Source organism: Ambystoma mexicanum, chromosome 7p (assembly GCF_040938575.1).
Source record: "Ambystoma mexicanum isolate Mex_15411 chromosome 7p, UKY_AmexF1_1, whole genome shotgun sequence".
NCBI lineage: Eukaryota > Metazoa > Chordata > Amphibia > Caudata > Ambystomatidae > Ambystoma > Ambystoma mexicanum.
In genome coordinates, this window is record NC_090939.1 from 119,908,116 (window position 1) to 119,935,281 (window position 27,166).

The 27,166-nt window shown below is 42.8% G+C and overlaps 1 protein-coding gene across 4 annotated transcripts in view; it reads left to right on the forward strand.

Annotated features, from left to right (window-relative positions):
* The window catches only part of GAP43 (growth associated protein 43), a 283,328-nt gene that overhangs the window by 156,266 nt on the left and 99,896 nt on the right, over positions 1-27,166 (forward strand). For 3 of the 4 annotated variants that reach the window (XM_069635907.1, XM_069635909.1, XM_069635906.1), the window contains exon 3: positions 20,244-20,282. The exons of the other annotated variant lie outside the window; for it this stretch is intronic. In XM_069635907.1, the coding sequence (XP_069492008.1) occupies positions 20,244-20,282 (39 nt within the window). The remainder of the gene's footprint in view (positions 1-20,243; positions 20,283-27,166) is intronic. 4 annotated transcript variants of the gene reach the window in all.

Genomic DNA, 27,166 nt, shown 5'->3' on the forward strand with positions numbered 1-27,166 from the left:
CAAGCTATTTTTGTCAGTGGGGTGGTGGATACATTCCCCCACCGCACTGAAAACTTGTACTTTGCCCGTGCGGAAACATGTCGGTATATGGCAAACTTGTACTTTGCCCGTGCGGAAACATGTCAGTATACGGTAATACCAGCACATTGATTCAACACCGACAAAGTCATAATGAGCCCCATTTCTATGAGCAACTCATTTTGTTCATAGGCAAGAGGAATTTGCTAACAAAGTATTAGGTGCAGTGATTTCCTATGAGGATTCAATTTCAATGGAATCACTTTGATTCTCTTGTCAATTGTTATACAGCATGAAGGCAGTGGACTGTGTACTGCATTTATCTTCTGATATTCTGATCTGGGCCAAACACAAAGAGGTGGTTTATACACAGAGCATGCTACAAAAGGTGTTCTTTTTGGCCCTCAAATTAGAGCATTAATGGCCACTCAGAGCAGGGAAACTATCTATTTAAAGCTATGAACAAGTATGAATGTAGTGAATGAAGCTGTCATTCGACAGGTGTAGATTGAATTGAAGTGATCCACGGATGGATAGTGGACCTTTATTGCCAATAAGAGGCATGCGTCAGTTGTCAATGCAATTCCCAATTATGTGCCCACTGCTCCCATCAGAAACCACTTTTGTGCACATCTACTTGAGCTTCTACTTGTAGTTTCTTTGTAACAAGAGCATTAGTCGTTACACGGGGCACATGCATCGAGGCCTGTATTGAGTCACCAGCAAGCTGTGATATTCTTGGTGCTTGTGTTCCATGAGTCCCCGCTACAAATTGTCCAATACCGATACCCACCACCTCATCCCAAAAAACCCACAAGCACCATGCAGGGCAGCGTGCATGCCTGCCTCTCTCCCGAAGCATTAGGGCATATTCCCTACTATGCCATCAGGGCCCACCTGCGTGTTTGTGTACAATGATATCAATAGCCAATCTGTACATGTCTCAGGAAATAGCATCGGCCACTGCACACTCGTCTTCTATCATCATATGTCCATAATCATCATATGTCCATTGTGACATCAGAGATCGCTCAGTGTGTGTGCACTATGACAACAATGATCACTCTGTGCTTCTCTTCTGTGACATTGTTGGGCACTCTGAATACGTCTCCTTTGAAGGAAAATCAGCATATGTCTCTTATGACATCAGTGGTCACTACATGCTAGTCATCTTTGACATCAGTGTCCACTCAGCACATGTTTCCTGTGACATCAGTGGCTACTCTGTGTATACCTTCTAAGAAAGCAATGCCTACATACTCCACACATGTTTCCTATAACATCCCATCCAATCTGAATGCATCTACTATGATCTCAGGGTCCACTCCATGTTTTTCTAAAATGTCACTAGAGTCCACTCCAGACATGTCTCCCATTAAATCACCAGCCACTGCACACTTCTAGTATAACATCAGTGGCCAATCCATGCTTGCCTTCTATGACTTCAGTGACCATTCTGCACATGTCGCAAATGACATACATGGGCCCTTCTCTGCATATGTTCGCTATGACATGAGTGATTACTCAGGACATGTCTCCTATGATATGAGAGAACAGTCTGCATATGTCCCTTATAATATTAGTAATAACTAAATTCTTGACGTCTATGTCATCGGGTCCACTGTACACATACATGCCTGCTATGTCTTCAGTGACTACTGTGTATTTATCACCTATGATATCAGTACATGCTCCATATCTCACCCGTGTCATCAGCAGCCACTCCACACATAATCTGTAATATTAGTGGCCACTCTGTGATTGCCACAATCTACCCATTCCACATATGTCTTCACTAATATCGGGCCCGCTCTCCACATGTCTTCTATAATGTCCATGACACTGTGTGTTTCTCCCCTATGACATCTGTGCCCGCTTCACACATCCACCATGACACCAACACTCACTGCACACATCTTACTGTAGCATTACTCTCCACTCTCCATATATAATGTTAATGTAAATGGTATTTGTGCCATGCACCGTCTCCACCGCCACCACCGGAGTGGTCCCCAGGCGCTTTGATGGATCTGAAAGGGGAATAGGGTGGGAAGGTTAGTGGGATTGAGCCGGAGATTTAAGATTGCATCAGGGACAACTCTCTGCTTGTCTTCTATGACATCAGTGTCCATTCAGTACATGTAGTCTATGATATCCGTGGCCACTCTTACACATATGTACAGTATAACATCATTAACTACTTATTGTATGTCTACTTTTACATCAGTGTCGATTCTACACATATCCGCTGTGACATCAGGATCTACACCGCACATATCTCCTATGTGATATCAATGTCCATTCTGCACATATCCGCTGTGACATCAGGATCTACACCGCACATATCTCCTATGTGATATCAATGTCCATTCTGCACATATCCCCTGTGGCATCAGGATCTACATTGCACATATCTCCTATGACATCAGCCTCCATTCTGCACATATCCCCTGTGACATCAGGATCTATATTGCGAATATCTCCTATGCCATGAGCGTCCATTCTGCACATATTTCCTAGGACATCTTTGATCACTTAGCACTTGTTTTCTTACACATCAGGGACCATGCTGCATATGTCTATTATGACAACCGTGGCCACTCTGTGCTTGAACTCTGTACTATCAGTCTCACTCTGCGCCTACCACTATGTTCTCAGTGGCCACTACATCTGTGTCTGCTTTGACACGGTTGCCCATTCCACAAGTTGCCCATGACATCATCACCTCCTGCACACATCTACTGTGGCATCAGTGGTCACTCCATTGGTAACTAATCTGTTCATGTTTAATATCACATCAATGTCCACTCAATTCATGTATCACTCAACGCCCCCTCCCCCTACACCAGCGGCTAACTAGGACCTTGCAGCACTGACTTCAACTGACCAATCTTGGAGCGACACACTTCTTCTCTATCTCACTCCAGCTACCCCCACCTCTTGTCTTGCAAGGCCTCATGCAGCGAGGCCTCCAAAAGGGCAGAAGGGAGCTATACAAGACACATTTACATTACATTACATAGCTATAACCTGATATTTAAAAATGCACTATAAGGAGGGATACAGCTTTGGCAGTAGAGACGGCTGTGACAGCGGCCATGCAGTGGGTTATTATTGTATGATGACCGACTGATTCGAGCGGAGGACTTCCCGATAGGAAACATATTAGAGAGAAGTGTGATTGAGGAGGAAGCAGTCTCAGCAACTGATAAACTGTGACCCTGCAACCTGCAACTTTCTGGCAGCTGAACAGTTATTGGGTGAGCGTGTAGAGCACATAAAGTGCTAGGTACCACAACAAGCTGTTCTCTATGTTCTCTTCATTCCTGACTGGTGCACTCCTTTCTTGAGTTGCGACCCAAGAAGCTGCAAATATTCAACCTGTTGGGACTTTAGAGGTAGGGCTTGCCATTCAGAAAGACCTGTTCGAAAATAATTCCCTCTTCCCCTTTTAAGGATACGGATCACCACACAGAAAGGCCTGATTCCTGCTTCCCCTTTTAGAGATATGGATCCCATACAGAAAGGCCTGATAGGAAATTCCCTCTTTCCCTGTTAGGGATACGGATCAACATAAAGAAAGGCCAAGTAGGAAATTCCCTCTTCCCCTTTTGAGGGATACGGATCACCATACAGCAAGGCCTGATAGTAAATTCCCTATTCCCCTTTTAGGGATACGGATCACCATACAGAAAAGGACTGACAGTAAATGCCCTCTTACCCTTTTAGAGATAGGGACTGCCATACTGAAAGGGCTGTTGGAAAATTCCATCTTACCTGTTTACAGATAGGAAATGTCATACAGAAAGGCCTGATAGGAAATTGGAAGGTAGATTAAACTTGGGGAAATTGGCAAGGTCAAGGTTCAGAAATGATGAGAAATTAAAGGGATCGCCTGGTTAGATGCTGCTGGGCTGAGACAATTTGGAGAAAATCTTCAATGACCAAGTAGGCCTCCTTATTTATTTCTTTTCTTATTTTTCATTTGTAAAACAAGCTTAACCCAGAGTCATCTTGGTGCTGGTTACTGGACAAAGGTCCTGGATTGAGTTAGATGGCTGAGGACAATTGGAACAGGCCAATTAAACGAATAGCTACATTTGTAGGTGTTTTCAGGGATCAGAATGAGGGGTGAGCGGAAAGACATTCCAGAGCCTGAAGGCAGTGCCTGGGAAGCTGGTGCTCCCTCCTCTGGTGTGCCTGAATCTGTGGATGGAAAGGCGGTGGTAGTAGGCTGAGCATGTGAGCCTTGTCGAGTGGGCTTGTGTGAGTCTGTTTGATAGGTATGCTGGGGCAGTGTTGGTACGGCATCTGTGGGTGATGGAGACATTATTTTGAATTTTATGTGTTCATGAATTGGGAGCACATGAACCATTGTTCAGGCAGCTGAGATGTGAACATGTTTTAGAAGACCAAGGGCACCACAGAGTGTGTTGTTTTGGATGATTTGCATTTTACTGATGTTTTTTTCAGAGGTGTCTGCAAGTCTATCGTTGCAGTAGTCTACTCTTGACCCTATGATGGCTCTTGAAGTGGTGAGTCAGTGGTTGGTGGAGAGGAGGGGTTTGCTGGCATTAATATGTTTCATAGTGTGGGCAGCAGAGGATGCAATGGCGTTAACTTGTTGCATCATGTGTAAGGTGGTGATGAGGTAGATTCCCAGTGTGTTCACTGCTGGTGAAACTGGGATTGTGATTCCGTCTATCATGTAGGAACAGTAGGCTGGGTCTAGATTGTTGAGTAGGGCTGGACTGCCAACAAGTAAGATATCTGTTTTTTCATCATTCAGGCAGGGCCCTTTGCGGGGGCATCCAGGTGTGGATGATCTCCTAGATGGTGTTAAGTGTGGTGGTTTCCTGTATGTGATCTCCTGTGAGGGGAAGGAGGATTTGTGTATTGTCTGTGTAGTTTGTAATAGCAACCACCATTCTGTAGTGATGTGATTGCTAAAGCAATGCAGTTTCAGCCCTTGACACTGCATGCTAACCTGCTCTACATGTTTGCCCACTTGAAGCCAATTAAAAAGTGCAGCCACATTTTCAGGATGACGATTATAGCATTAGTCAAGGTGGAAATTGGTTACTGCATTCCCCATTATTCATGATTGTTCTGAGACATAAATATCAGCATGATGCTCCTTCACCAAAGCAAGAATATCAGCATGATCCTCCTACACCAAAGCAAGAATATCAGCATGATCCTCCTTCACCAAAGCAAAAATATCAGCATGATCCTCCTACACCAAAGCAAGAATATCAGCATGATCCTCCTCCACCAAAGCAAGAATATCAGCATGATCCTCCTTCACTAAAGCAAGAATATCAGCATGATCCTCCTTCACCAATATAAGCATGATCCTCCTTCACCAAAGTATGAATATCAGCATGATCCTCCTTCACCAAAGCAGGAATATCAGCATGATCCTCCTTCAGCAATATCAGCATGATCCTCCTTCACCAAAGTAAGAATATCAGCATGATCCTCCTTCACCAATATCAGCATGATCCTCCTTCACCAAAGTAAGAATATCAGCCTGATCCTCCTTCACCAAAGCAGGAATATCAGCATGATCCTCCTTCACCAAAGCAGGACTATCAGCATGATCCTCCTTCACCAAAGCAAGAATATCAGCATGATCCTCCTACACCAAAGCAAGAATATCAGCATGATCCTCCTTCACCAATATCAGCATGATCCTCCTTCACCAAAGTAAGAATATCAGCATGATCCACCTTCACCAAAGTAAGAATATCAGCATGATCCTCCTTCACCAAAGCAGGAATATCAGCATGATCCTCCTTCACCAAAGCAAGAATATCAGCATGATCCTCCTACACCAAAGCAAGAATATCAGCATGATCCTCCTTCACCAAAGCAAGAATATCAGCATGATCCTCCTTCACCAAAGCAAGAATATCAGCATGATCCTCCTTCACCAAAGCAAGTATATCAGCATGATCCTCCTTCACCAAAGCAAGAATATCAGCATGATCCACCTTCACCAAAGTAAGAATATCAGCATGATCCTCCTTCACCAAAGCAGGAATATCAGCATGATCATCCTTCAACAAAGCAGGAATATCAGCATGATCCTCCTTCACCAAAGCAAGAATATCAGCATGATCCTCCTACACCAAAGCAAGAATATCAGCATGATCCTCCTTCACCAAAGCAAGAATATCAGCATGATCCTCCTTCACCAAAGCAAGAATATCAGCATGATCCTCCTTCACCAATATCAGCATGATCCTCCTTCACCAAAGCAAGAATATCAGCATGATCCTCCTTCACCAAAGCAAGAATATCAGCATGATCCTCCTACACCAAAGCAAGAATATCAGCATGATCCTCCTTCACCAAAGCAAGAATATCAGCATGATCCTCCTTCACCAAAGCAAGAATATCAGCATGATCCTCCTTCACCAAAGCAAGTATATCAGCATGATCCTCCTTCACCAAAGCAAGAATATCAGCATGATCCTCCTTCACCAATATCAGCATGATCCTCCTTCACCAAAGCAAGAATATCAGCATGATCCTCCTTCACCAAAGCAAGAATATCAGCATGATCCTCCTACACCAAAGCAAGAATATCAGCATGATCCTCCTTCACCAAAGCAAGAATATCAGCATGATCCTCCTTCACCAAAGCAAGAATATCAGCATGATCCTCCTTCACCAAAGCAAGTATATCAGCATGATCCTCCTTCACCAAAGCAAGAATATCAGCATGATCCACCTTCACCAAAGTAAGAATATCAGCATGATCCTCCTTCACCAAAGCAGGAATATCAGCATGATCATCCTTCAACAAAGCAGGAATATCAGCATGATCCTCCTTCACCAAAGCAAGAATATCAGCATGATCCTCCTACACCAAAGCAAGAATATCAGCATGATCCTCCTTCACCAAAGCAAGAATATCAGCATGATCCTCCTTCACCAAAGCAAGAATATCAGCATGATCCTCCTTCACCAATATCAGCATGATCCTCCTTCACCAAAGCAAGAATATCAGCATGATCCTCCTTCACCAAAGCAAGAATATCAGCATGATCCTCCTTCACCAATATCAGCATGATCCTCCTTCACCAAAGCAAGAATATCAGCATGATCCTCCATCACCAATATCAGCATGATCCTCCTTCACCCAAGCAAGAATATCAGCATGATCCTCCTTCACCAATATCAGCATGATCCTCCTTCACCAAAGTAAGAATATCAGCATGATCCTCCTTCACTAAAGCAAGAATATCAGCATGATGCTCCTTCACCAAAGCAAGAATATCAGCATGATCCTCCTTCACCAAAGCAAGAATATCAGCATGATTCTCCTTCACCAAAGCAAGAATATCAGCATGATCCTCCTTCACCAGAGCAAAGATTTCAGCATGAACCTCCTTCACCAGAGCAAAGATTTCAGCATGATCCTCCTTCACCAGAGCAAAGATTTCTGCATGAACCTCCTTCACCAGAGCAAAGATTTCAGCATGATCCTCCTTCACCAGAGCAAAGATTTCAGCATGATCCTCCTTCACCAAAACAGGAGTATCAGCATGAACATCATTTTCAGTGATTTTCAACTCTTTGAAGCTGAGGGATGTCTTTCAAATTAAAGTAGTAAAACACACTTCTGGCTCATTCTACAAAAGAGAATGGCCTCTCTCTTGACTGTATGTATTGCAGACTGCTAGTATAGCTTGTCTGGACCGGTAACAAGCTTAGGAAGTGAGGGGAGTGCATGACCTTGGCTTTTTTGAACCACTCATGTAGCTGACATATATTTTCATAGTGCTTACAAAACAAGACAGGAATCTTTTAGAACACCATTGGTGTTGGAATCTGAAGCAATTAAGCATCCTTCACTTTAGAGCTGCGATGCCAGACTCAGACTTGTTGAATTAACGCACATTAGTCATGGTATTAATTATTTTATCTATTGATTCCATGTTCCTGTATTTTTAGTTTACTTTGTAATTATGTTGCACAATCTATTTGTGTGTATCTATGAAGTATGATAGATATGCGTTCAGTAAGTTTTATGACATGCATCGAAATTTAACCATGAAATGATGACAATTTAATGAACACTAGCTCCACAGTTTTTTGACAGTCTAATAAGAGAGCCAATATAGATTTTACATAGTAAAGAGACCAGGGTGAATTCCTGAGGCACGCTGAATTTTCCTATTTTGTATTTTGGGTCAGATCGCTAAGAAACCATTGGAAAACAAAACAATGGATATGACCTTAGAAGAGAGTAGGTCGCCTTGTTCATACCATCAAATGCTCCAGACAGGGTGGGAAGGACCTCAATACATGCATCTCTTAGCCCTCCCTAACTCCACAACCATCTAGAGCAAGATGTACCTTCAGTAATAACAACTCGGTTTCATTTCCTGTTTTGGAACCTGATTATTTGGGATCTTCCTGATGAGCACAGCCAGATTGGCATCAGGCTTTCCTTGAAATATTATTGATTGAGGATATGGACCACATGAATTATTATTGATTGAGGATATGGACCACATTTGATTGACATATGGTGTGCCTTTGGTCGCCTACAGACTACACTTGATTGTGTTGTGCCTATGCCTACAGACTACACTTGATTGTGTTGTGCCTTATGGTCGCTAATAGACACACTTGCAACGCTACGTACATCATGTATTGGTGCCTAACTACTCTCATCTACCCATTTACACTAGACGCTGGACTAGTCAACCTGACCTACACTCCAATCAAGACACATACACCAGCACACGCATGGTAACCACTACCCTCTCTTCGTGGCCTAGCACCATGACACCTGCTAACCCGTACCTGGATGATCCAGCACTCTGGATACGCCACTTTGCCACCAGACCAACACCTAACCAACCTTGTACTACTGCTAATAGAAACCTTAGATTGAATTCTAGAACCAGCCCACATACCTCTCCATGCTCTCACCACCCTAGCATTTTCACCAGAAATTCTAGATTAAGAGTCCAACTGTGGACCAAAAAACCCCAACTGTACACCTACAGTAGTATTAAACACTCGCATATTGACCACAACCTTGCTAATTCGGCCACTGACTCAGATAAGCCAGACCATATCCTTTTCCATGACCAACCCATACCACCAGAAAAAAATTCCTCAAAAAGACAAATTTATTAAAGCGGCCTTGGTGAATGCTAGGTCTCTCCCTGCCCATGCTCTCGACATCGCTGACTTTATAACTCACAAAAAGCTTGATCTCCTTGCAGTCACAGAAACCTGGCTTAATGCTGCCTCCGGTCCATCTTCTGGCCCTTGCTATACCTAATGATTATGCCATAATTAGATGCGACAGAAACACCACTCAGACAAAGGGAGGTGGACTCGCCCTCATATTCAGAAATACCTTTGACATTAAAGTCATCCAGGACGCTCAAATCCCTTCTGCTGAATCCCTGTCCATCAAACTACTGCTATCACCTAACCACACGGTTATTTACCGACCACCAGGTCCCATTTCTTCTTTTATAGAGGACATTGCATCACTCATAACCACAGACACCAAACCCTATTCACAACATCCTACTTGGGGATTTTAATCTTGGTTTTAACGACCCTAAGAATACTAACGCCCATGACCTAGCCAACACCTTATCTGACTTGGGTCACACCCACATTATTCATGAGCCCACTCATATCAAAGGCAGAACACTGGACTGGCTCAATCACCTCAATTGCTCTATTGATCTCCTATCCAATGACCCATGCATTTGGTCGGATCATCATAAAATAACCTTTTCTATCAAAGCCAACACACTCCACCCGGCCCCTATCATCGCCCCAGCCACCAGCACGTGAAATAAGAAAGACATTACACCTGACAAACTCCTACCCATATTCCTCCCCATCCTGAACAATATTGACTCAGATGCTGACCCTACAGTTTTAGTGGATACATACAACCAGGCTATTCTCAAAGCACTGAACATCATCGCCCCCTAACAAGCGGAATCCCACACAAAAGAACTCTTTAAGATTCTGAAATAATTAGAATCCCCTATTGCCCCTATTGACAAATGTGTTACTGACGCACTATGGTGTAGTAATATTCAGAAGGCCTTATTAGATAAAATAGCTTGCCTACAATCTAAAATCAATGCAAATAAATCCTTGCTACTAGCTGACCCTGACTGCAAACAATTACCTAACAAAATCACCTACCTTTAAGTCAACTTGTAAACCTTTCAGCTTCTCACCCCTCTCAATCTGGGAAGTAGAAAACATCATCAGGAAACTTAAACCATCAAATTGCCAAAGTGATGCCTGCCCTGCCCCGATCATCAAAGCAGCCGCGCACGATTTGGCACCATTCATTACCAACCTCATCAATGCCTCCTTCAAATCGGGTGTAGTACCTGACAACCTAAAAGACGCGTGGGTCATCCCACTTCTCAAAAAACCTACTCTTGACCCAGCCAACCCGTCTAACTACAGGCCGATAACGACCGTACCTTACTTACTAAAAATACTGGACAGAGCAGCCTATTTACAAATACAGGCCTACCTAGAATCAAACAATCTCCTGGGACCTAGGCAATCCGGTTTCCGACCGAGACACAGTACGGAAACTGCATTAATAGATCTCACTACCCAGATCCAAATCCTGAAAGACAACGGCAAACTTGCACTCCTCTTACTGCTTGACCTGTCAGCAGCTTTTGATTTGGTCAACCACCAAACACTTTGTGACCACTTATGATATGACATGATATGGCATTTGTAACGCGCCTATACACAAGTGTTTCAAGGCGCGACGAGGCAGGGAGGGGGGAACAAGGGGAAGACAGACAACGATCCTACTAGGCCAGGTGTCATTCAGATCGCGCAAGTGCAGGGGTAGGGTGAAAGGAAGAAGTGCAAGGGGAAGGGGAGGGGGAAGTGCAGTACAAAGTAAGTAGAATAAAAATAAATAAATAGGGCCAGCCGGTGGCAAGTGCAAGGTAAGTGCAGACAAGTGCTGGGAAGGGGGGGGCTGTAGGAATACAGAGACAGTCCCACAGTGCAGGGGTTGCCAGGGAGGCAGTGCAAGTGGAGAGTAGCTGGGCCCAGGACCGAGGTCGCTGAGAGTGGCCCAGTTACAGATTCAGTGCAGTTTCATTGAAGAATTTAGCAGGGGAGGGGAGAGAGAAAGCAGAAGCAAAGAGGAAGGTTTTGAGGTGCTTCCGGAACCGGAGACGGTTCTCCTCAAGTTTCAGGGAGGCAGGAAGGCTGTTCCAGAGGGAGGCCCCTGCCGCGGAGAGAGATCTACCCCCAGCTCGTTGCTTCGAGAAGCGGCTGACCCTGAGGGAGTTGGAGACGGATGAGCAAAGGTCTCGGGAAGGAAGATATTTAGGAAGAGAGAGTTGAAGGTATTTAGGCCCCAGAAGGCCCTGTGGACAATGCAGAGAGTTTTGAACTTAATCCTCGCAGCCACTGGGAGCCAGTGTAGAGATTTCAGTCCTGGAGAGATATGGTCCCTGGGCTTGAGGCCAAGGACAAGTCTCGCAGGTCTGTTCTGGATGAGTTGCAGAGGGCGGAGAGTGGAGACAGGCAGATTAAGATAGAGGCTGTTACAGTAGTCCAGCTTCGAGAGAACCAGGGCTCGGGAGACAGTGAGCTTCTGGGGGAAGGAGAGGAAGGGAAGAATACCTCTGAGGAGGTGCAGCTGGTAGTGTGACTTCTTAGAGACGTCAGATATATGAGGCGAGAATGAGAGTGTGGAGTCGAAGATGACCCCGAGGTTTTTTGCCTTGCAGGTAGGAGCAGGAAGGGGGCCAAGGGAGGCTGGCCAGAGAGCTGCAGGGAAGGAGGGAGTGGGTGTGCCAATGAGTAGAATCTCAGTCTTACTGGCATTAAGGCAGAGGTCATTGGCGGCACACATTTCCTGGATAGCAGACAGACAGTCAGAGATGAGGGAAGGAGAGGAGGAGGCAGAGGGTAGCCTGAAAATGAGCTGGGTATCGTCCGCATAGCACTGGAAGTTGGGGCAGAGAGCGGCGATGCGGTGGGCGAGGAGTGCCAGATACTGGTTAATCAGCCAGGGAGAGAGATTAGATCCCTGGGGGACACCACAGGTGGAGAAAAGGATGTCAGAGAGGAAGGACCCCAGTTGGACCTGGGAGGGTCGAATGGAAAGGAAAGAGGTCAGCCACGCCAGAGCCTGACCATTGATACCCACGTTATCACGGAGACGGTTGAGCAGGATGGCATGGTTGACAGTGTCAAAGGCAGAAGAGAGATCAAGCAGAATGAGAACACACGAAGTGTTGGAGTCGAGGTTCAAGAGCAGGTCCTCACGGATGTTCAGGAGAGCAGTTTCTATGCTTCTGGCAGCTCTGAACTGCAGCACACTATTCAGACGCAGCTACGGGTTGGATCAGTTCCTTCTTCGCGAAGAGAACCATGAGGGTCTTCTCTCCCACTGATTTAGCTGTACCCTCACCAGTACCTTGTGGAGTCCCGCAAGGCTCGTGTGTGTCCGCGACGCTCTATAATGCATTAACAAAGCCCCTCTTTGATATCCTTAACTATCTGGGTGTCACGTATATTAATTACGTGGACAACACCCAGATACTCATTCCTATCTTGGGTAACTATGAAACAGACAGCAAAACCCTTCATGAAATATACTCAGTAATACAAGTATGGATGGCACATCATGGACTTTGTCTCAATGACGAAAAAACTGAGTTGATCATCCTTGGCACTCACTCCAAACTTAAAAATCTTAATTCCGCATTCAAATCTTCCACTATAGATGGCAATCTCATCCCCGATTCAAATAATACTAAAACCCTTGGTATCTACATTGATTCCACCTTATCCTTCTCCAAACAAACTAACGCAGTAGCATCATCAGCCGCTTACACCTGCAAGCATGTAGACCGTTCATCTCTTCACCCAATTGCATTACTCTTGCTAGAGCATTAGTCCTATCAAAAATAGACTACTGTAATGCCCTTTACCTAGGCACTAGCCACAAAAATATCAACAAACTGCAAGTAATTCAAAATAATGCCATCAGGGCTGCCCTCAACATCCCTAAAAAGGTGCATATCTCGGAGACTAGACGCAAATTACACTGGCTCCCAGTAGAGCACAGAATATCCCTCAAAACTTTGGCCCTCACACACAAAGCCAGGGCCAACCTTGCACCAGCATACCTTACCAACAAACTTACACCTCACACATCATCAAGACCACTTAGAGCAGCACAAGCTAACACCGAGATTCAAACTCCACAACTCGGGTGGAGCCAGCTTCCCCGTACAAGCTTCTAAACTATGGAACACACTCCCTGCGCTTTTAAGGGCAGAACCTTAATTTAACCTATTCAAACACAACACGAAGCGTTGGCTTCACAACATGGACTCTATGACAGCCTAACCGTCCTGATCCCAGCACGATTGACTGCTGACGGCACACTCTTGTAATTAATGTATTTATCTTAGATTACGTATGTATGTATTTGCAATACTAAGTATGTAACTTTCTGTAACTGTAAAGTAACCTTTGTTTATTGCACCTAATTGTAACTGTAACCATATCTAACGTACGCGCCCGTATGCCCCGGGGCCTGGCTGCGCTTTATAAATAAAATAAATACAAATGGAGGTCAGGATAAATTGGCAGGTGGAAATTGAAGAATCCACGCTCCATTGAGGATCTGAAAGGAGTCTGTGGGCTTTAGGCTTGCTGGTATATTGTAATTAATCGCATAGGATACTCGAGGTTCATAGTTTGATGGTTACCTACCTTGATAAATTGTGACCCTTAATGGGAGCAGTGGAACTGATTTAGGAGATGACAGTCTGTAAACCCAATGTAACTATTAAATAAAATGCAACTATAGTTCTTAAGCTGCACACATTTTAGCAATAAACTGTGCAGCATGTGACATGCATCCATTCCCTCTGTGCCCAACCATTCTAGAACCTTCCTGACACGTTGGCACATGGTAGCCATGAACAGGCGAATGTTAGCAAGATATGACAAGTAATTGTGGAGACCAGGCGTAGATGCACATTTGGAGAACCACACTTGCAGTTTTTCTAGGCATGTCAAACACCTTAAAAAGCTTTTAGCACCTGCCTAGTGGGTAAATAACTCTAAAAGCTCTAATAAGTTGGTCTAGCTCATAAAGCAACCTTTTTTGTGTTACCCTTACTGTGTCAAGTGTAGACTGCAAGTCGGTATTAGCTGTTGCTGAGACATCAGTGGAGTCAACTGAGTAAGGTTTTAATTCAGTCACCATCCAATGGGGGTTGCTCTGAATTAGAAGCTTCAAATAAGCCATTGCGTTCGCCACCTGTGTTACAGTGATCCATGTATCTGGGTTTAATTAACACAATTTGCAATTTGTTCAGAAATGAGTTAACTGAAAAACACATTCCACTGACTGTTCCACGCCAGTTCTCTTGCTTTGCTTTTGTACTGAGAGTATTGCATGGAGATTTTGCATTAATGGATCAACTAAAGTAATTGACTTCATTTTAGGAGTGCATCATCTAACTGTGGTTGTTGCATGATAAGATCTTTTGGAAGTTAACTATTACATGTGGTCACTCCACAAAACAATGACCTTTGCTTAATCACCACTTTTCGAATGGGGTATTTAAGTAAAACCATAGAACAGAAAGGTTCACCTTGAACACACCCCTTTTGTAACTCCCAACTCTCTTAAAAAACATAGACCATCCTTTGAAACATTGTTTGGATGATCACCTTCAAACAGTGCGCAAGAATATGTGGTCCATGTTCGGTTTTGTAGCTGCCTTTGGTATGATGAACATCTTACTGTGCTAACCATGATGAATATACCAATGTTCTTTGTTATGTATCCATACATAGAATATGATTAGGATATCTGGTACAAATAGCTGCAATCACACAATTTCATCACTAGATGCCTCCGGGAGATATGTATGTGGCAACAATCAATGCAGTGAATTATTTCTCTCCCCAATCAAAGGTCCCACACCAATATACCTTTTATGTTCACCCTAGCCCTGTCTGTGACTCATATAGAATCATGTCATAGATGAGCCAAGAACCAGGCTGGTGCATAGAAAGAATATATATGTATTAATGAATAGGAACATGTATATATGTACACAATCACAAATCACCCCATCTCGCTCTGTGGCCCAAATGCTTTTCTTTCCTAACATTTCTCTTTTCACAGAAATTCAAAACACTAATTGGCTTAGGATAACACAGATCACAGACTTTTTCCCTGCACAATATACTTTACATTATAACATGTAGCACTTTGAAAAATGAGTGGATCATACACATTAGCCTTACACTTTACAAGAAGTTTAATTTAAATAACATGCAATACTTTCGTATTGGCTTAAGCAGTTTCACACATGCAGCACTCTGCATTTTTAATCTCCCCGTGCACTTGGAACGGCTAGCAGTTTTGGAGCACAACATACTTTTAAAAAGAAAGCAATTTGTATATATATATAGAACCCTTCTTCCTTCACCAGAATGCAATGAAAAAATAACTCTTCTACCAGAAGTTACTTACTCACTCTCAGTAGAGACTATGCTTTTCAATCATTGACTTCACTTTTTTTTTTTATTTGGCAAAACACTTTTCTGCCACAGCACAAAATAACCCAGATATTCAGTTTACATTCAGCACCCCTGTGCTTTAAGGCAGCATCTGATAAATAGAGAACAATTAGGAATTACAAGTACCCCTTTCCCTTTAGGGAATTGTGGGGCTGGCAATGAGAAACAGGAGGACCCAATTTCTTTACCAGACTATATTTGTTGACACCCTGGAAGTGATGATGTTGATTTTGAATTTTAACAAAATCACCCCAATGTTAGTTGGCAATAGGGGAATTAATTACATTATTTCTTGGTGACAACATTTCTACTCACTCAATCAATAATGGGAAAACTATTAAATCAAATAGATCCCCACAAGACTTGGTTTGGTTGGATACATTTACTTACATACAATATCTCGGGTTTGCACCTAGGAAAAGTCCTCAAGGCTTCAGGATACTCAGGGGAAACATCAGGACTTGGTTAGAGGCCCCCTCTGGTTCAGTCACAAATGGCCTCCAGCAATAATCCCTTTTTCTGCCTCTCGTTGTGTAGACCCCATTCAGATTTTAGTATTTCCCTGGCTTCCTCCAGCACATTTATCAGCAGTTCCAACCCAGATGATTTCAGACAGTTCTCCCCTATTCTCATTGTGTGTCTCCTTATGAACCCATAATCACGCCCACAATTTTTAAAATTAGGATGTGCCAGCTTGTTAGCTCTTGATTTGGATTGGACCGTTATTGTAAATCCCATTGCAATGATTGGTTCCTGTAGTTACAAGGCATCATCCCTGTGAATGTAAGAATCCATCAATCTGGGATAGCATTTTCATAGTTTCAAATATGCAGTGAAAAACTACAAGATGGCAAAAACGATTTAATTTACAAATAAGCATTCTACAATATATATTTGTGGCTTTGTCCTATCCTTGGAGGATAGCTCAGGGGCAACACGCTCGCTGGAAGCAAGATGACGCGGAACAACAGATGTTCAATACACAGGTCCATGCTTAGAAATCTCAGGATATTAAGCGGCTTATAAATAACCCATTACAATCTTGCCAGACTTAATTAAATTAGTGCTGTGTCGGCACACATTTTCAGGTTCAAATGACAGTTTTCTATGAATTACTCAGAAATGATAAAAGTCAGTGTCACAGAATGTTACATACAGTTTAATACTTCACTAAGCTACTATCTTCCAAAATCTCTGCCTCATGAAATTTTCTAGGAAGTCATAATCACATTTCAGGTTATAACTCCCAAGGTCAAATTTGTATGTGAGTTGAACCACACAGTTGGTCCCTTTCATAAGCTTTGCAGAGATATTTGTCCCATTTCTGGACAAAGTATAATGCTGCATACACTCCTGTGTGAAAATGGTTGATATGCATATTTTCCCTTCAATTAACTGGCAGATTAATGTTCCCAAGATCTGTGTCCAGGCCTGGCCTCTGGCCTTTGTTGATCCAAGCCTGACACAAAATATTTTGTATTCTTTCTCGTTGGGCTAATGGACCATCTGTTCACTTATCCTTGAGAGAAGAGAGGCAAGCTCCACCTTCTGTTATAATGTGGTGGTCTCTGTAACATGTCACTTGTCAGTCAGGTCCTGAACTTCACCATTAATCACATTTTTTTAATCCATGTATTTTTAAGCTTTTACTTCCATTAACTGGATCTTCTGTTTATCTAAGGGGTCATCTATTAACCTCATCAACCCTTTAGTCTGACACAAACCCTGCTCTCTGTCTTGGCTCTTTGAGCTTCAAGGAGATCTGCTTTCAGAAAAAAAAGAACAGATGCAGGGATTCACCTTTTGGATTGCTGTGAAAAGAAACCACTGCGTTCCACACAGCTCTTCCTTCAGTCCCTACAAACATCAAATACATTTTGCGTTTACATTCTGACTTTTCTACATGGGACTTGCACCAATGTCTTGACATACACAATTTATTTTTAAATCTCCATTATCGCTGTTTCTTTTAATACAGTTTTCACAAGCCGCCAATGTCCTTAATCGGTGCCTTTCAATTTTCTTCTGGCAAATTGAGTTTAATTTCTGTCTATGTGTTTGGGTCAGCTGCACACCAAATTTCTTATAGAAGTTTAAAGCAAATGTATTTATATTCAATTGAGGTTTTGCTTGCTGTGTAGAAAAACACAACTCTGGCACATAAAGTCACTATAATCATGAAAAGAGGTACAGTGTCCTACAGTGATGGCCACTCCCATCCCCTGCACACCTTAATTTCTGTCCCTGGGGGCAGTTGATATTTAATAAGTTACAATTTCACAAACAGTTTTCACAAGAATGTTCAAGTGGGTCTTCAGAGATGAAGATTTAGTGTAACAATGTGTAATATTTAATATCAAATAGGATTTTAGAATAAAGTAGAAATAGAAACAAAAACATAAAATTGTTCTTCCTGTTTCCGGAGGATCCATTCTTCAGGAGTGGGCAAATATTCTCATAAGTCTTCAAAATTCCAAATCTTATCTAAAGAATGAGTTAAAAAAATATGATCAGTTTCACTTTCTTTGAAGTTGTTAAATCATGAATTCAAAATCACACATGGAATCAACGAGTTAATCACCTGGCTAGTTCATGCCATGCTCCTTCTCATGATACATTCCTAAAAAGGTTCTTAATTTATTCACTTCTGTGTTTTAATCCTACAGACTGTAATGACGAAAAAAGTAAAAGGGATAATGAATATTCTCAAATAATTCACAAAGTTTCTGTAGCGTTAATTTTCGTAACTAAATTGTGCATACCTCTTCATGAGAGTTTGAGGATCAAATTAGATGAGGTCTTCTATTCGATCTTCTAATGAAGTCAGCTATGACTTTATCCATGTCCCACCTTTGGAGGGCATATGATGGTAGTGATTAGAAACAAATAGAATTTGGATTCATTCTGCTTATTTTGACAATGGGGTTAGAGAAGGATTCACCTAGATTATGGTGGTTCCTTAATGAAGTGAAAGAACTCAAGGACTGTTCTTCTCTTACATGGACATAGTAGACATGATGGTCTGTATGAAATAGTTTAACAAGTTTTTCAGGTCAGGTAATCGAAATGACTAGACTTCTAAATATGTTCACTTAAATAACATAATTAAATATATGATGTATAGAATTACAGTTATGATCTCAAACGTCTGATATATGACACTGATAATAGAGTATTTGTGATGCATAGAATAACAGTCATTAGCCACAAGACTATCACCAGATAAGGCCATACATAATGTGGCATAACAAGCTTATGGGGAATTTCGAAAATGTGAGATTAATGGAAAGACCGAATAGAAGGTTGTTCTTCCAATAGATTGTAAAAGTGGATAACACATTCATAAAATACCTGAGCAGGTGAATGTCATGCAATGCTGTTCGTATGAAATGGTCCATCTTGAGATTGAATATTCATGAAATTGGAGTCAAATTAAATTCTCTGGAAAAAGTAAATGTATAATTGGAAAGGAAGAGAGTCATATTTAGAATGGGGAAATACCATTTCTATCTCCTTTTAGATAGTTAATGACACCGTATTGCACTAAAATGTATAGTTTGGCGGTGTGGAGGCGCAAGAAAAAAATAACTTACATTGGCAGGTGCAGCAGTCCTATTTATATGTTTCTATAGAGTTCAAATTTCCTGCTGTAAAGGCGTAAGGTCTGCAGACATTAGGAACGTCCAACGTAAGGTTACCACAAACACATGTAGGACCTCAAATAGTCCTGGAACGTGAACACGCCCTCCCCCCCACACTAGAAACTAGAGCTTAACTCAAACTTCACCACTAGTTCAAGAGCCTTTGACTATAGTACTGGTACAGCGTACCAAATATTCCAAGTGGCTGTGGTGGATTAGTGGTGCAGTGTCTCTTAAGGTTTAATTTCAAGTGTGAGGTGTTTTATATTTTGATCATTGAAGCAGGCAGTTTCAAGTCCTGAATCCTGAAAGCCTATTTGTTGGCTCTTTGTAAAACAAAGAGGGTGAAAAAAACAGCTATTGTGGGGCCTTTCTTAATTCTTATACAAAAACGTCGATGGAACTTCACCAATGATCGTCTGATGGTTCGTTCGTGGAGGAATCAGTTGCTTGCCAAATTTGCCGGAACGTTCATGGGCGAGGTCAAATGTTGCAGAGGAGAACGTGGTCTTTGTAATGTGTCATGTAACCACATGCATGTATGTTATTGTTATACTAGATTACGCATTATATGATTATATATATGAACAATTTAAAATGCCCAATGATGCTACAGACAAAAGGTGAAATCGCATCATTTCCTGGGGTTGCATATCTTTGTTATCCTGAACCCCCTGTTGTTGGCACTTTTATTCCGTTTTAAATGTAGTGACTTTCGTGCACATGCATGTTAAGATAAAGTACGTCCAGAGTTCTGCAGTGCAGTGTTGTTCTATTACAGTTCTCTCACATTCCACAGTTCCTGAATAATCTATACGGAATTCTCAAAAGCAGTCCCCAGCCCCACAGTCTGCAGAAAAGCTTCCATCTTATAGTACGCTAAGCATTGTATCCGTCACTGTGTAGCCATAAGTGTTGGTAGAGCAGAGAACAAACCGAGCTATCTATTAAGAGCACTGCACTTGTATTTTATATTTTCAGATACATCAGTAACCGAGCAAGGACGACCGAAAAAGTCTGGTAAGCAGGTCTCCCTTCCAAATGGTTCTCCATGGACCTCATGTAGTGTGTGTGTGTGTGTGTGTGTCTGTGTCTGTGTGTGCACACGCATGTGCACGTTTTTATGTGTGGTGTGTGTGTGGTTGTGTGGTGTGAGGTGTGTGGGTGTGTGGTTTATGTGTTCTTTTCGGTGTGTGTGGCGTTTGTGTATAGTGTGTGTGTGCACGGTGTGGTTTGTGTGTGTGTGTGTGTGCACCCACAGCTGTATACGTGTTTGCATTGTGTGTATTTGTGATGTGTGTGTGGTGTAGAAACAATTAAAGATATACACGTGGGTTGCACCAAGTACAGACTGTGTTCAGGTACTGAAAGATAGAGAACTCAGACACATGTTTTGCACAGTTATCACCATATTCACTGCTTGGCATCGATTACCTCTTTCTTTTCTAGACAATTTAACTCAGCTTTCAAGATGGTGTCTGCAAAGTTAATTAGAAGTGACTCAAAGTCATCCTCTTCAATCACCAGTCTATTGCAGCTCACTAAAGTGTTTGTGTGTGTGGGCTATTAATTTCTTATGTCAAAGCTGGAGACCTGTGTCCTAATCCCAATTTATCACACTTGAACACATTGTCTGATCCTGCGCAAACCACATCATTTCCTGTGCCAGAGACTGCCTACTATTAAGTGCTATATTAACTACCTGGTCATGTGCAATGACTTGCCTTGCTCATGCTCCACAAACTTCTAGAGGTGGTTATCAGTCTAGAGGAGTGAATGGGACTCCTTAAATTCCCAAGTCCTGTGTAGCGTGAGCGAGAAGACTTGTGTAACGCAGTATTGAGGACTAAATCATCTGCAGGCAAAACAGAATTCTCTGTGTTTTTCACATTAATTAATAGTTGTCTTCATTCTGATTTTGAGTGTTTTTTTTTTTAGATATTGATTTATTTTTTAGATATAAGGGATCTGCGGCACAGCGGCAGGGGAGGGAGGTTTCAAAGAAATGTGCATAGAATCACACAATCTGAACAACCATGGAAACCAGGATTCAATTAAAACACACTGCTGCGTGTCCCAAACCCAGCAGCACCACCACTAGCCTCAAATGTCTCCTCCCACTCTTTAGCAACATGTTGGAAAGAGCAATGGATCCAGGCCCCCCTTATACCCTGAGGTCAGCCAACCATTGTCTTGCCTCTTAAAATACCACACGAGGGCACCGAACAAGAGGCACCTCACCTTGAGTGTGCGTTGAGTAAGGGCATCTGCTTTTCATAGCACCGGGTCCTGTTTACCGGCTAAAGATACACACAGGAAGGGATTGATCGGCCCTGGAGAGGACGCACTTTTGCTAGAAAGGGCATAACGCACGACCAATGCTGTCTTGAGTTCCCCCGTTGCCATTAAATGCCCTTGCACTGATTAATGTGTATAGGGGCCCCTTTGTAAGCATATAACCGTATTGTTTGCTTTAGAAGGGTATGTATGCCGGCAGCACTTTCTGCAAGCAAGGCGTTGAAAAATTCTAACAGACAGGTCAGAGGGATAAGGTATGCGTGGACAGGCTCTCACCAGAACGGTCATACATGTACTTTGCTGAATTTGTTTAGGCAACATCAGTTGTAATAGTGTACCAAAAAAAAGTAGTGGAAGTGTGACTCCGGGAGGTGGGGGGACAGAGTAGGAAGGAAAGGAGCAACGTGCAACACATTTTTCAAGGGGTGCAGTCATGGTGGTGGTTGACAGACAATTGAGTTAAGATAGAGTTCACTTTAGCTGTAACTGTTATCCAGGGGTAAAGATGAGAAGTGTGCTTTCAGTTCACAAAGAACAGTTCCCGAATGGTGAACATGGTTTCAAAAAGTAGTGGAGCAGAGGGCACAGGAGGGAAGATAGGCACGGAATTTAGACTGAAGATCCTCAGCCCCTGTGCGAAAGAATGCACGGTGGACCGTGCATAAGGCTTTGAACCAACTTTGCACCGAGATCCAAAGCAACTGACACAGGATAGGAGAAACGCGAACCCGATAAAGAGACTGAGTAACATTTTGTAATGTTATCCAGATCAAATTTAACAATAATATCAGCAGTAAAATATCACCGTAGGACAATGCACAGGTTGTGGCCATCTTTGTGTAATCTACTGGTCACGGGATTAATTAATTGAAACAGCGTAGGAACAACTCATCAATTTATCCCGCATGAAAGTGATAAAATGTGTTCCGTTGAAGAGGGTAATTATGTGGTTTCATGGAGAGCTGCACCTATGTCAATTAGATGAATTCATGAATCCATTTCCGGTTACAGTGTAAAACGCCACTGTGCCGTTCGATCTGTCTGAGGACGCTATATCTTCCAGTCAATTTGCACAGTTACGGGCTACCGGCTCAATCGGATCCACGCCTCCGTGCCACCTAAGATGCTGCATGCACTGAAGCAGTTACGCAGCTCATCAAGAAATAAAGGTGGCCGCAATAATGATTCTTTACATTAACTGGCGCACATATCACCCTTGGACAGTACTTTGAAATGTTCACCCTGAGGAAGGCAAAGCACATAATTTAGTGTCACCGAAACTAGTTGGTGTTCTGTATAAGGACCTCAGTTCCTCAAAAACCTGCATTGTGTTGGGCATTGATAAATGTTGTGTTTTATATCAATTCCCCAAAAAATAGTTTGTGTTTTGTGTACTTAGATATACGTTTTAGAATGTGATGTTGTGTTTCGGTGGTGGTGTACAACAGTCACATTGGTGAGATGTTCATGATTTTTGAAGTTTTTTTATTAAATTGATATATGTATATATATATTTCCCTGTGTTCACCTATGTTTGCTAGTTTGGACACAGCCTGTTGTGTTAATATGCTATCAAGCTGACCTTTTTAGGCAGGGATATTTTTATGGAGTATTATTACAATATACCATCCATACCTCAGAGTATCTTTTTTCTCTTTAATTCCTGTGTCAATCAGAGACAGGGAGTCATATGTCAGGAATTACTGGACTTTGACCCTACATAGGTTGTTTAAATGAGTACCATTGTCATATTGATTATTTTAATATTGAGAGTTTAGTGTGAGATACCCTTATTGCGGATATGCAGATCTGAATGCTATATATGCACTGACAGGCAGGAACACGTTAACTTTGCTTCCATGAGTACACTTGTGGATGAGGACAGTGCAGTAAGGCGAGTTCATGTCTGGCGGCCATTTTCTTTGCAAAGGCCAGTAGGGTTTTGACAGAGTTTGCATTTGTATTCGGGGTTTCCTATAGCTGAAGCCTAGCTAGTAAGCAATGGAGGCCAGTGCATGTGGTTGAGGGTAACATATGAAGTAAGGTGCAGGGGGGGGTACAATACGTGTCATGGGTTGTACTGGCCAAGGTGGCGGGCTGTGATGCGGGACGCAAGGAGCCTACAAGTCAGTAGTGAAGCTTACACGAGGCAGATACTAGTCTTTCTGAAGTCACTTACTTTAGGATGATAATAGACGAATTGGCAAAATATGGCTGGGAAGAATGTACCTCCAAGAGACCCGTAGGGCAGCCATTCACCCATCGGAGGTTGCGCACACGTGTACCGATAAGGTTTGAAATATTAAAATAACACAACATTCAAAGGCCTTTGAAAAGCAAGCTCTAGCAAGCTAGAGCTGAGCAAGTCTCATGGCAAGCATGTGCGCTGTGGCAATTCACCCCCTTACATCTCGCATGGGTGTGAGCTCATGGCAGCACTGTACTCGTGAACAATCAACACAACCCATCTACCCAGCAAGGGAAAAGGTTCCTGCAAGTGAGGACATGTTCCACCAACCATGGGACAGAAAGTGTGGGGGTCAATATGCAAGCAACCCCTTTTTTACACTGGATTTAAGGGTGCTCCTATGCTAAAAAAAATGTTTTATTAGGATGCAAACTCTTCATTTGAAGTACATTTTCACAGTTAATTGTCAAATAAAACCCACATTCCACCCCTTACAGAGCAACAATGACAGGAGTAGCAGGAAAGCCCATCAGATCTGTCTTTCTTTTAGGGGTTTTTTCCTTTCTTTTTATTTTTTTCTTTCTTTTTTTTTAGTATTTTGGTATCACGGACATCCCACTTCCGATTGCTCTGTTATTTGTTTACACTGTTTCCGCTGGTTATGTTATTATTGCATTACTTGTGCAACACGTTACCTTTGTGTACTGAAAGTAAAACATGTAATAACCACAAGTCATGCAATATTGACCAGAAGGTAAATGGTCAGAAGTAACAGCAGTCAAGGGATATGCAGAATGGACATCAGCAGCTATTAGTCATAATGACCATCAGGCATGGCTACACATGCTAGCCAGCAGCAGAGGGCGCTATAGTGATCCATTGATAATGAATTAGCAACAATCAGAAGGCAGCGGAAAGCAATATTGATGTATGTGGTATTATCCACAAATCCATTAAACTGGATTAGCCATAATGATCTTATGCAGGATTTAGAATACTTACAAATATTACAAAATGAGACCGTTCAGACATAACGTTATTGTATGTTTTTGTTTAAAGCGTGGCAGTAGATTGAGAGCAGTGCAGTGCTGTGCAAGGCGTGGAGAGCCGGCATTTGGGCTGGCATATTTTAACATTAGCGCTGTACTGTGAGTTGCGGTCTGTGGATGAGTGTGTGCGCCCATTGAGATTATTTTGTGGTCAGGCGTTATTTAAAAAGCCACATTTTGAAAGATTTGGGAAATTTGAAAATTGTAAAGCCATTCTGAGCCGATACCCTGATCGAGTTCCAGAGGGTGGGTCTGTGACAATATACTACTCATGTATCCAACCCATCCCCAAACCTCCTGTTTCAGAAATATAAGCCATTGTCACTTCACAAGTACCTCTCCAACTGCCATCAAAAGGCCCAAATGGATACATCCACACTCTAGCCACATTTCCACATACTGTCTGCCACCAGTAATCCTATAGAGATTGCTCTACCTACCTTCCTACCATCCCATCGCAGGTACCTTCCCGCCCTCGATCAACATCTCCATATGCACACACCTACACTTTATCCAAACAACTTCACAGAAAAAGTCGCATATTCCATCCAGTCCCCCTACAGGCAGAACTCTATACGTAGTCAACAATTTCCTCAAAGCATAGAACCGCTCTAGCCACATCGCCACCTTACCAGACACATGCTTCCATCCTTCACAGTCGCATCTCCACCCTCCAGCTAGTGCCCAACAAGCAAAGACACATTGTCCATTGCCATTAATACTACTTCATGCACTTGTCCACTGTTCCTCTACAATGCCCCACACGCACAAGGCAAGAGAGGACACAGAGGAGAGCAGAGTGTAAATAGGGTAGAGGATGTGAGAGAATGGAGAGAAAAAGAAGTCGTCTAGCTGAAATGTTGTCAACTTTGAAACAAGAAGATATGATGTATACTCCTGGTTTCCCCACTTGACCAAACCTGTGTGATCTTGGGCGAATGATGCTATCTCTGTGATTATAAAATAGTCATAGGCGCCACTCTATGAGAACGAACATGGCTAACAGACCTGTTCTTTGGGAAGGTACCCACTCGAGAGTACACAGCCACACTTTAGCTCACTGTACCTTTCACAGAAGGCAAATATTAATTTACAAATTGGTCTTTGTCCTGCCCATATGGGCAGTCCATCCAGCACCAAAATGCTATGGCACATCTCTTCTGAACAAGAGTACCAACAGCAACCTCAGACATGTGTTTCAGCCTTGTTGGGCCTCATCAGTGAGGTGGAGCTGTGCCTCTCTGAGCACAGTGAGCAAGGGGTCCACGTCTGGATGACCCTAGGAAATTTAGGGTGACTAAACCTAAGTCCCTTAAACAATCAATAAATAGTTATAAGCGCCCATCGGCAAGAACACACATGGCTAAATGACCTGTTCTTTGGGAAGGTACCCACTTGAGAGTCCGCAGCCAGACTTTAGCTCACTGTACCTTTCACAGATGGGAAATAGCCATGTTCATTTCAGTCTACGTCTCTGTGATTAGAAATAAATTGAGCACTGGTAAGATGCAATTTATTGAACGAAAAAATGGTCAAGACAAAAGAGAAATGTGGTCTGGTGGGTAAACCTCTGACTTTAGAACAGGACATATGGATTATAATCCTGGCTTCACTACTGGACCAAAATGATGTGATCTTGGTTACACCCCATTATCTCCTTGTATGTCAGTATTCTTTTCAGCCAAACGTGTGAATGCTAACAAACAACCTGAGCACCAATAGACTGTGCCACGTGAAATCACAAGGAGGCAGACACAGTCTATCTGTGCTATGTGAAATTAGAAGATGGGAGATAAAGGAGGCTTATGCAGCTAAGCGATGGAAGTGCAGAATTTAGAATCAGTAGAGGAAGGCTCTAATTAAGTTTGTTTACTAGGGTAGATTTAGGTGAGCACGTGTCTCTGGCTTGGCTTTCAAGCGCGTGTAGATGCACAGTGTCGTGCTAAAGAACACATGTTGGGCAACTGTGGGCTGACCATGTGTCTACTGCTCTTCAGATGCAAAAAACTGAAATCTTTAATGGGTTTTCTCCGTCAAGCAGGTGCAGATATGTTATAAAGATAATGAAGAGCAAGTTCTTCGGTGGATTCCTCTCTTTCAATTTCTTTGTATTGCTGGACTCTCAGGGTTCATTAGCAAAGGGATCCTTATCAGGAATACGCTGACTCTGTGCAATCTTGGTGGGCACTAGGTCAGGTCATTCATCAGCCGACCGGTTTCTGTGGTACAGGGTGGCTAAACCACATTCCTCAGGGCTCTACAGAGGGCATCAGACTGGGTGCCTTCCTGAGAACTCCTTGCGCGCGGCCCGCTAGACCCCTCGGACACGAGCAGGAGGTCCCAGGCCGCCTCACCCCCCGCCCCCCGTG